Source organism: Danio rerio, chromosome 14 (assembly GCF_052040795.2).
Source record: "Danio rerio strain M-AB ecotype USA chromosome 14, GRCz13ab, whole genome shotgun sequence".
Lineage (NCBI taxonomy): Eukaryota > Metazoa > Chordata > Actinopteri > Cypriniformes > Danionidae > Danio > Danio rerio.
The window spans coordinates 30,377,139-30,389,505 of NC_141034.1; the positions used below are offsets into that span (position 1 = coordinate 30,377,139).

Here is a 12,367-nt window from a genome sequence, read left to right on the forward strand (position 1 = left end):
GTCTTAAAGTTTGCCTTCCAATATTTATTCAATTTCTTGTTTCATTTAATTTTCACTTTAGCTAATAATAAAATCTGATTTGCATGTGCTGGTTTATTGTGTGCGTACTCGGTTTTGAGATAATGGAAAATTACTTAACCTAGTTTTTTTACTTAGAACAGCCTTCATTAAATACATACTGTTTAATTAAATCTAAACTCAATATATTTTCTGTTCTTAAATATAGCTAACAGTTTTGTAAACTTATTTTGGCTAATAAATCATTATACTTTTAAAAATTTAATTTGAATATATATAGGCCCATATTGGTATTGTTGTGCTTATACATGCATTGGTAAGGAAGATCCTCCTGTGAGGTTGGCGGGAAGGCGCGCGAGTTTTGTTGTGCTGCATCTCACCTGAGTTCACGCGCTGTTTCTTTATGACATCGATCAGCTCGCAATACAATACCTGTTTTTCTGTCCATTATCTGCTAATTGCCCAGCAGAAGCGTCCCCGTGTGCATTAAAATTACCGAAAATTATCTGTTGTGGTTGACTTGCATCTGCTCCAAGTCCTGCTCCCTTAGTCGATAAGATGCGCAAGGCGCGCACACATGCACACATCCCGCCGCCGTATTTATTACAATTTCCCTTTATTACAGCAGGATAAATTGTCAGGGGTTGAAGGCAGACACGAATCTTCTCAAATAAGATGATTGCTATTTGGGGCTGCTGAGTTGTTCCTTATCACTTTGACTTAGAACAAAAAAGGTGAAAATTGCACCCCGGGGAAAACAGCTTTGATTAAAAGGTGTGGGGCTGGTTATCACCCCACTTTTTTACACACCATAATCAGCTTTATTTCCTAAACTCCCGTTTCAGTGCAGCAGCTTCATATTTTAAACATGTCAAGCGTAGACTGATCGGATTTAAACAATATCTAATGATTTCCTAATTGTTGTTTAAACGTGCTTCATGCAAGAATGGGGAATCCACGTTTAGGCTATGAGTTTTGGCCTTTATAGATATGTCAAGTCAAAGCTATATGTTTTCTTGAGATGTACATTTTAACCGCAGTGGCATGATAACATTTTTTTGTTCAGATTTGTTTTTGTTTTTTATCACTAATGCGCTTTGAACAATTTTATTAGTATAGCCTTTAATTTCTAAATAATTAACTAAAGCTATAATTCCACAAAGTCTGGAAATAGGCTAAATGGCTCATTAAAATGCTAAAATTCATATTAATTTTATTTTTTTGTATTTATAAGTTAAAACATTAAATTGTTAAAATAATAATGTTAAAATAATTTGGTGTTATAAAATTGCTGTAGTAGCCTCGGTTATAGCAGTTTTGTATGAAATCTGTGGCCTTGCAATATGAAAATAAATCAGGCTAACAAAATCAATTATTCTATAGCCTATTTTTCTTTTTTTTCGAAACATATGATCAGCCTAACTTTTTTTTTTTTTGGTTGAATTTATTTGAACTATTCTAGGTTATAATATATATATATATATATTTTTTAATTCCCCTAATTTTTAATATGATCACGAATAACCGTCTGTAGCTAGAATCAGAAAGTCAGTTTATTAACAATAACAACACAAATTGTATAATAATAATAATTGTATTAATTCTAATAACAATATTATTATTATTATTATTATTATTATTATGATTGATTTGCTTTTTGGATGATCATGCAACCGTGTAGCTACCTTTTTAAATAACGATCAAAATTCGCTAACATGGTTTATGTTTACACCAGTTATTATCAAAGTTCTTTATTTAAACTCAATTTGCCATGGCTATTTAGTTATTTTTAATTCAGTGTAGGTTAACAGTGATATGTTGTTATGAAATATAAATATAAATATGCATGCTATTAGATATAGACTTTCTAACGTTATGAAAGTTATAACGAGAGAGCGCCCATTGGCTATACAGTACACATGTAATTCTACTAGTCGCCACTAGAGAGCTCTGTGTCGCAGTCATGCGCGCTCCTCCCTCGTTGGCTTCATTCCCGCGGTTCAAATCAGATAAGATACAACATGTTTGCAGTGACTACTCGTCTAATTTGTCGGTATGATAGCGCCATGTGTCTGGTTAGTTTAAAAAAAATGACGGCTAGGGCTGGATAATGAAATAACAGCACCCTTTATCGTCAGTTAAAAGAACAGTAGGCCTAAATTAAACTCTAAAGACTTTATTTACACTAAATACGACCTATTTTGGAGGACTTGCTGATGTAATGTAAGTGTAATAGGCTAATTCTGCATAAATTATTAACGTTACTTTTTTGTTTGTGATATGTTTGTAGCCTGTACGTTTTGTACACTAATGTACAACATGCTTAATTTTGCTTGTATTTTAATCTAGGTCCCACCTGCTTACATTATCCAAATGTCCTACATTTAGACAGACTGACAGTTTAGATGAGGTAGTGAATGAGTTGTTTCTGTCTCTTTGAAAAATGTGCTCAAGGTCTTCAGAAACTCCTTCATATGTCTTCGGTCGCCCAGAGATATGGTGAGTTATGGCATTTTTTGCATAGCTCTCATACAGGTGAAAACACGCAGAAGAGATTCAGTTTAGTTAATGGTACACCACCCCGAAGCAAAGTGTCCCTTGGAACAAAGACATAAATTATCATTTTAAATCTGCTTAAACTCTTTGACAAAGACAGACATAAGTATGACACCAAAAATAGACAAGATTAAATATCTGTGTGATAAATGATCACTGTATAAACTGCTGTATTTCCCTCATGGGTTTGAGGACACTGGTGTGCTCTTTAGAGATGGATCCCTAATGAGGTTGCATAGGTGCTCCTGGACTAATTACTTGCACTAGGATGTGTGTGTGTGTGTGTGTGTGTGTGTTTAGTAAAATTGCCACTGGGGGTCTTCCTTGTGAGATTTTTCTTATTTTTTATTGTTTGCTTGTTTTTGGAAGGCACGATAGATCACTGTTTTTAAAGTTAACAAAAGAACCTAATTTGAAGTTTGTTTGTTTTTTTATGAAAAAATAATAACAAAATTAGAGGAATTATTGGTATTGCCAATAGCAGGCCCGGCCCAGTAGTCATTGACAAAAGTCCAGAATTTGTCCCATACATGAGCTCAGTTGTCCAATTTTAACTTGTTATGCCATCATAAGTTAAAATAACTAATCGAAAAAAGGCTTTAAGACTAAGAGAAATCTGATGTAAGTTAAGTCAACTTTTATTGTTGTTATAAAGAAAACATTTTATAAGTAACTTTAATTCTAAATCTTGGACCTTTTTCTTGAAAGAAAAATGACTAATATAAAGTAATGAAATGGCAAAAGCGGCCCATATTAATACTTTTAGGCTATTGTTATCCATTAACTCTCGAATGTACTTTTTCTTAAGGCTTGAACAGTCATGAAGCTTTACATTATTATTATGTTTTTTTTATTATTTAAATGGTCTAATTCTGAGATGGGGGAAAGTTGAATATGACAATAAATAAATGACAATAGGTCACAGTATAAAACTTTAACACTAAAAACTTTTCAAATTAAAACTTCAACATATTGTTATTTCCCCCCTAGTGATATATCATAAAGTAGCCTAAAATAAGTAGCCTTCATTTTTCTTTATTGTAAATCTTTGAAAAATGTTTTTGGTACCTCAAAAAATGTGACCATCCGACAAGCTAATCCAGCAAAAAAAAAGTGCTGAAAATGTCACTAAAATGCTAAATTTACATCTCATACTTAAATAGAAAATAAGTTCAATAACTTCAAAAAGGTCCACTTATTGATAAAATACGTGATATCCCTGAATATGGAGTTTAACTTTCAATAAGGCAAAACCTACAGTTGAAATCAGTATTTTTAAACCTTTTTTTTTTGTTCTTTTATTTTTTTATATTTCCCAAATGATGTTTAAACAGAGCAAAGAAATTTTCACAGTATGTCTGATAATATATATATATATTTTTTCTGGAGAAAGTCTTATTTGTTTTATTTCGGCTAGAATAAAAGCAGTTTTTAATTAAGGATAAAACATATTAAGGTCATAATTATTAGCTCCTTTAAGCTATATTTTTGGATAGTCTACAGAACAAACCATCATAGAATAATTTGCCTAATTACCCTAACCTGCCTTGTTAATTAACCTAGTTAAGCCTCTAAAAGTCACTTTAAGCTGTATAGAAGTGTCTTGAAAAATATCTAGTCAAATATTATTTACTGCCATCATGGCAAAGATGAAATAAATCAGAAAAAAAATTCTCTCTGTTAAACAGCAGTTGTGGAAAAAACAGGGCCGCTAATAATTCAGGGGGGTTAATAATTCCGACTTCAACTTTATAAATATTTTGTTTTCATTCATTCATTTTTCTTTGGCTTAGTCCCTAATTTATTACCATTTATCAGTTATCGCCACAGCAGAGGTAAGTGCCTTATTTTATAGTTCTTAATTTATTTTATTTTACTTTACTTGTAATCATTTTTACTGTACTTTGGAAGGGCACATTTTGTATTATGTTGTTTTTTGCACCATAAAAAACAATAGTTTTTTTTACCTATGGAAAAAAAAACTATTTTTACACATTTGCCAGAGTACATCTCATATTTTATGATTTCATTTTACTTTATTTTAGAACAGAAGAAGATATTAAACAAATGTTTCAATGCAGTTTTTCATTTTGTTTGTATGGCACAATAGCCCACTGAGTTTGAAGTAAAAGCATTGCAGTACTTTATTCTTATTGTGGAACATAGTAATATTACGGTGGATCACATTTATTTTTACTGTGGAACACAAAAGAAGATTGTTGTTGTTTTGTACTATTATTTGATTTTGCCAACAAAGACCACTAAGATCCTTTTTAAAAATGCATTTTCATTCCATTATATGAAGGTCAGTTATTATCTTAAAAAAATATTTATACAGTTGAAGTCAGAATTATCTGCCCCCTTTGATTTTTTTTGTTTTTATATTTCCCAAATTATGTTTAACAGATCAAGGAAATGTTCACAGCATGTCTGATCATATTTTTTTCTTCTGGAGAAAATCTTATTTGTTTTATTTCGGCTAGAATAAAAACAGTTTTAAAAAAAAAAAAAAACATTTTAAGGTCCTAATTATTAGCCTCTTTAAGCAACATATTTTTTCGATAGTCAACAGAACAAACCATCCTTATACAATAACTTACCTAATTACCCTAACCTGCATAGTTAACCTAATTAACCTAGTTAAGCCTTTAAATGTCCTTTTAAGCTGTATAGAGATGTCTTGAAAAAAATAAAAAGGGGGGCTAATAATTTTGATTTCAACTGTATATATTTTTTACTTTCTCAAAAAGATCTACCTCTGTTCTAAAATAACATGATGCATTTTTTTATTAAGTTTTCTTTTTTTGTGTCTTGGATGGCACAACAGTCTACTGTGTTTGAAGCAAGAGCATTGTGGTGTCATAATCACTGATAGTTCCGTACAAATTAGACTCTTGTTTAACGACACACATGGATGCTCACCTGTCCAGATCAACAACTTATTTATATTAATAATATTTTTCAGGATTAATGGCTTGTTGTCATCTGTGGGCACTGTGTGGTTCTAAACACGTCAGATGTGGTGGTGTTGGAGCAAGGACTGACCTGCAGCTGGGCTGAAAGAAGCGTGACTGACATGTGCCTTACATCAGTGGAGGATGATGGACAAGAGATGCAGCTCAGCCACATTCCTTCTCTCTCTCGCTCTCTCTGTGGTACGTGCCATGTCAATTTATATCTTATTTGCACTGCAGGAAGAAACAAATTTGAAGTCAATCATCTTGGAGGATGCTTTTCAAACACAGTCCTATGAGCAAACGTTTCCTGTCATACATCAACCTGTTAGCACTTTAGCTGAGTCATTGCAAGTCATTTCGCTCTGAGCAAACAAAAAAAAAACTTCAGAAAGAATTATCCTCGTACATCATTTCTGTTGTGCTTAAATACAGTAAATATACAAAAAAATATTTTGAGAAATATTTTTATTTCTTTGGTCCCCTCCGATCTTATTTGGGGTCACAGTTAAATTCGGATATAGTTTATTTCATTGTTTTGCCATTAACAGTGGATCCCAATGTATTTTATTTATGTGAAACTCAAAATAACATTTTAAATATTATCTAAATCGCCTGTTTTTTTTTTTGTTTTTTTTGTTTTTTTTTGTTGCTCAAAATAATATTTGAAACCGAAGACATTTTAAACAATGTCTTAAAGGGCCAGTACACCCCAAACTAAAAAAAATTCTGTCGTTTACTCATCCTTCACTTGTTCCAATCCAGTTTGAGTTTCTTTTATCTGCTAAATACAAAATAGATAGTTCAAAGAAAGTTTAAAAAAAAAAAAAAAACCTGTAACTAGGGCCGCATGATTTTGGAAATTGACATATATATTGCTATATTTAGTTTTTCTGCGATATATATTGCAATATGAATAGAGTTTCAAAGTCAAAAACAAAGATGACATTATTTGGAAATAATTAATGATTTTACTTTGAGATGAATTTGTAGGGGAGTGTGCATCTGCATACAATGTACAAAATAATAAAAACATACGAAATTAAATAAATCAAAGCACTGATTAAAACAATAGACCCTTTTCACAATTCTGGGTTTCCCAGTAGCGGAAATCGTCATAGTTGGGAAAACTTAGAGAGCAGTGAATGGGACAATACAACAAATATTTTTTTTATGTTTGAGACTAAGGACGGCAGCCAAAGGAGAGAATAAGTTCCAATTTACTGTCCTGTCCCTGGTTTAATTTAGTAGACCGCAGATCATCCTCAATGTTCAGTTGTGGCCTGTATTTATTTTTAATGTATTTGATTGCCATAAAGGTGTCAGATAGTTTAACCTGGTGCTATAAAATCAATCTGCTGCAGCTGACGTTATTGCTGTGTTGTTAATCTAACGTAAACACACCGATCCTATAAAAAAGATCATTAAAAGGCTGATGGTTTTTCATTTGCATGATCTTTTTATGTAACTATTAACTCCTATTTTTATCTTTTGTGGGTTATGGATAAAATATGGTAATTCTAAAAGTTTAATAACATATATTTATGTTTGGAAATCACCAAGTGACCCCCTGTTATTGTCCTGCGACCCCCACCTTGGGAACCACTGCATTAATCCATGTTTCCCCATACAGTTTAACATCAGTGCGGATCAAGTGCTGTTTTATATGGACAAAGAAAAGCCATACAGGTTTGGAACAACATAAGCAATAGATGATAACAAAATGTTCATTTTAGTCTGCTCTGTCCCTTTAATGCAAACATCCCAATTTACCCAACCATTATACACTGAAAATGAATTCAAAGATTACACCTTTCAAACACCAAACTGAATGACACTGACATCGTAAGAACATAACGTAACACCAAAACAAACAATGCATCAACATGAATACAGGAAAACAAACAGAGATGTACAAAGGCTTAATTGTGCACACCAGGGAGCCGTTTGGGCTGCTTAAAGCCTCTATTTAAAGCCCCATCACCTTTAGGGATTTGACTGGAAACATACGCCACCACAGGAAGACCCCAGGGGCAACGGAGACACCCCTTCTGCCCCATCCCATCTCCCTTTTACAAAGCAGAGGCCCCTACCTTGACACCTGTCAACACATTAGGTGTCAAATAAACTGGCTTTCAACCTGGGCCAGCAGGTAGGCAACTCAAAGACCGCGCTTGACAGCATGGATCAGTGTTCTTAAGTCCTTGGGCACAATACTAATGTGACCTGTGCGAGCCGTTGAACGTTGAATCTGCCTCGAACATTTTGTACTAAACTCTGATTTGAGACGTTGCGGATTTCATTTGTGAGTATTTTGCGACAATTTGGAGGGAGTATTTTTAGTGTTATTGTTTTAAGAGCGCTGCAGTGAAGTTTCCAGCTGTCAGGATGGCAGATGTATGACCATAAATCTTATTTTATGGCTACTTAGGTGGTAATTTATCTTTGGAAATTCTACAGGTGTCTGGTCTGGATCAGATAAGACCAGTTTGACGTCCCTCCGCCCCTCCTTCAGGGCCGTTGGGGTAGAGAATCACTATAGGAATTAAATGAAAAAGTCAGTTTATACTTTATTATATTATAGAGAATAGCCAGGCTAGTTATAGCAAGAGGTATAATACAATATACTCTAAGTTTTAGTTTTTTTGCCGTTATACAAATGTGCATTTGATCTAGCTTTGGTTTTGGTTTTGTAGGTTGGGTTTCCAAATGTTCAGCATAGACGACAAGCAAACATCGAATACTAGTGATATATATACTAGTATTTAAAATCTTATATATATTTATATTTGTGAACAATGGAATTAATTCGCTAAGGTTTGAATATGGATTTTAACAGTTTTTAAATGCCATTTTTAAAATGTTAAAATGCATGTGCAGATTTTTTTATTTTTAATTGCACTGTGAATGAAGAGGAATCTGTTTAAGGCACAGTATATAATTTTCACTGCTAGCGGATTTGTATTCACAAAGACGTAGTTTGATGACGCTGTTACTGAAAGTGGAAACCTCTTCATTTATAGTTTTCAGTCACATTACCTCTACGGAGACCTTGCAGGGAAAAAACAATAGGCTATAATGGCAGCTACACTGGGATCTCTATATAGAAACACAGCACAAACCAGTCATTCTCCATCTGTTTCAAGCTATGAACAATTGGATCACATATCAACAAAACTAAATAGACATATGATTGCAAACTGTAAATTGTGGGCACTTGTGATCCATATACTGCACCCACAGCCATTTTTCAGTCATTTAAAACCCTCATCAGAGCTGCAATTTGGCATTGTTTTCATCTATCTTGTGAATATTCCTTAGTGATTTAGTCATTTCTGCAGAAAATTTTGCAAAGAAATCTGCTCATTTATGTGGAATGATTTAGAAATATTATAACTAAAAACTTCATATATGAAATAAAAAAAATGAGACATTTTTAACTTTTTTATTTAATGTTTACAATGCAAATTCAATTAGATCAACTTATTTGGTAAACAAAGCAAGTCTCTCATATAATCTATCTACTAAATGATAGAACATATTACTATAAAAACTATTGTAAATGAATCATACAAACATTTTAACCCTTTTAGGCTCAAATTAAATTTTAGAAACAGGCAAAGTCAATGCTTTTTACTGTTGCAAATCAGCAACGCCTGCCTGGAAAGGGTTAATATTACTATAATTTTACCATAGTAATATTAGTAAAATTAATTTAAAAGTGGAATAAATATAAATTAGACTCAATGATGAAAAAATTTGTGTGTGTAGATTCCATGTGGGCCTTGTCATTGGTGACGTTATTATAGAGTATAAGTGTCTGTTTTTATATTTGGGGTAATTTATTTTGTTTGTTCACGATAAGAAAAATCAATTTATTCACTTCTGCTTTTTATTCTTCAACCTTGCACTTCCATTTATACTTTAATAGGGCTTCATCTATATTAAGCTGCTTTGACACAATCTAAATCGTAAAAGCACTATAGAAATAAAAATTAATTGAAAAATTTAATTGATGTCATTAGCATGGCAATACAGCACATGGTTTACAGAACTAGTTAGTTAGAACTGCTCATTACTCTGGATTGGATACTTTAATTAAAACATGTAAACTTACATGTTGTGCCTCTTAATTAACTGATATTTTTAAAGTGTAGCTTTAAACATTGCTATGTTCTGAACCATACATGAGAATATGATCTATATATTCATTTATTCAGATTTTTCATTACACAAATGACTATTTTTGCCTACATGTTTTTCCCATTTTGAACACAATCTATTTAATTTTGGTAAACTTACTTTGGAACAGTAAACATGCCAGGCTAAATATTTTAAATAATCATTGACTTCTGCTGTCTTCATTAGTTTCAAAACACAATTTAAAATGGCATCTTTAGATATATTTTCTGCTGGAGATACTGTTGTCCTTAAAAACTACAAACAAAAAGTAAAAAAAAACTTACATATACCGTGGGAATGGTATAGCAGATAATTTTGGCCTTGACTTTTCCAAAGCGTGGTATACCTTGAGAACGGTTATCGTCCCATGCCTACCAGTGACGTAAGGGAAATAATCTGGTTTTAACTTTGAAATTTATATTTGTGCTAGAAACAATACAAAAATTTTATGTAAGGAAATCATTTTTGCATAAATCATATAAATTCTGTATAAATACAGTGTATAAAACACTAATTTATTCAACTATAATTCAGACTCAATGTTGCATATCTTTATTATCTGACTATTGTGGATGCATACATTGCAATATCAATACTAAAACGATGTGCAGCCCTATCAAGAATCATTTGATAACATTTTAAACACCAATTAATCTTTTTAATTCTTCATCCTATATGCCACTTTCCTTGTAACAGCTAAGCTTTTACACATTTGTGTCAGCATGTTTTTAATTTATTAAATAAACTGCTTGATGCGTAATACACTGAAACTCAGCAACAATTTCCTGTCTCTCCTAAATATAATGACAACTTGCAGTACTACAAGCATACAATGAAAGTGCATGATGGGAGGTGGTTTTGCCATTAAAGCAAGTCTGGCTCCAGCACAGTCTGCAATCATTGTATTAGTCACAGAGGCGGTCGGGTGCATTACTGAAATTTTCGGTTGAAACATTTCTTTGAAAGTTCAGTTGAAAATCATCCATCATAGGCAAATAAAGTGCTGAAACTCGACACTTCAGAAAGCACTTTGGTTAATTTTGTTGTCCTCAACAAGAGTTTGAACCACTAATATTTAGACCTACAGCCTGTACTGACATCTCTAAGTTGTTATGCCAGTTGATTTGACTGCAGCAGGATGCCTTTTGCGTCACTGGATTGTTTTTAGAAACACGCAGCGCAGATGGTAACATGCTAGTTGTCAGTCACCTATCAGAAGGAAACAAAAACACACCGTGTCATAAACACTGACAAAGAGCATTTGTTCCATGTTGGATGCGTCCCAACGCAAATACAAAAACAAGAATGAATCAAAGATATTGACATGCTGAATGTCATGTAACTGCTAATGGATACAGCGAGTTTCATAAACCCAAGATTCATCTCTTACACATCATGAGGAATGATTTTATTATTTTTTTCCTGTAGGATGATTTGGCAGTCGCAGCATACAGAAGGTACAACAGGTTTATGACGTGTTGGAAATCTGGAACAGCGTCCCAGAAATATCAGAGCTCATAGTTCTGTGTGGTGTCTGTCTTTTTTTCCCTTTTTTTTAAAATATTGACATGATCAGTCAAGCAATTTGTATGCCATCATCTCTCAATGAATGAGAAAATTCCTCAACTTTGCTTCCTCTCTAATGCCCTGTAAGCATGTCAAGACTTCAGACGTTTGAAAGACAGTGTTTCTGAGCGCCCGGTACACACTGATAAGATCAAATATCTCTTAATGCTTGTAATTCACTGTAAATCAAAGTGACAAATGACTATTACTGAAATCCTCTCATGGATTTTGGGAAATGTGAAAGCTCACCATGCCAGGGGGAGCTGAGTCACTTTAAGACCAATGCAAGTAAATGTACAGTTTATGGCTAAGGTGCTTCAAGTCCAAACTTGTGTTACGTAGCTCTTCATCAGCAGAGAATAGACTGTTTACCCAGTAACATTTAAATGAAAACTCCTCAATGTCAGGTGTTTCAGTGCCTGTCAGAATTTTGTCACCTGAGACACTGCAGTCTGTCTCGTTTTGCTCAAGGCCTAATCATTTCACTACAGACTGCTCATTTGTTGGATTAGTCGAAGTAAAAATCTGCATGGCTGACTGGTTTTCATGTCACATTCTCATAAATGTACTGTATATACTCCAGGTTTGATTGTAATCATTTAGAGTTGCAGATGTGAGTGATAAAATAGCTATTATTGTTATTATTGCTGTTTTATAATTGCTATCAGTGTAAAATACAATAACAACAGCATGATTTGATTCTGTAATTAGATAATAGCATGATTTGGTTTTGTAAGTAGGGTTGGGAACTTAAAACTGGTTCTATAAGAAATATCGGTCAATGATTTCAAACATACATTCTTTAATTGGAAGTAATTAGTTAACATACTTGTTAAAATGTGGTTAATGCAATCATTGTTCAGTCGTGCCACAAACACTGGTGAAAGTGTACACAAACATATGACTCCCGGACGAATGACTCTGTTGTGCTGGTGCTGTTTGCTGAATCAGAAATAGACCATGCAGCCAGTGCAGTGTGATTCATGAATTAACAACTCCAATTCAGTTCAATTCATCTTTATTTGTATAGCGCTTTTACCATGTAGATTGTGTCAAAGCAGCATATAAGATTAAAGTTAATTGAAACAGTG

General features: G+C 33.1%; 1 protein-coding gene across 14 annotated transcripts in view; it reads left to right on the forward strand.

Annotated features, from left to right (window-relative positions):
- Positions 1–2,058: 2,058 nt before the first annotated feature.
- Positions 2,059–12,367, forward strand: part of LOC147833965 (uncharacterized) — an 82,399-nt gene continuing 72,090 nt past the window's right edge. For 5 of the 14 annotated variants that reach the window (XR_015507512.1, XR_015507509.1, XR_015507511.1 and 2 more), the window contains exons 1-3: positions 2,059–2,241; positions 2,473–2,517; positions 5,540–5,729. Coding sequence is in view for 7 of the 14 variants with exons in the window: in XM_087281528.1 (XP_087137654.1) it covers positions 5,651–5,729 (79 nt within the window). In the remaining 7 variants the exon portion in view is untranslated. Of the gene's footprint in view, positions 2,242–2,367; positions 2,518–5,539; positions 5,730–7,161; positions 7,218–11,138 lie in introns of those variants that run through there. The other 9 variants (XM_087281527.1, XM_087281529.1, XM_087281525.1 and 6 more) reach the window with 6 other exon arrangements.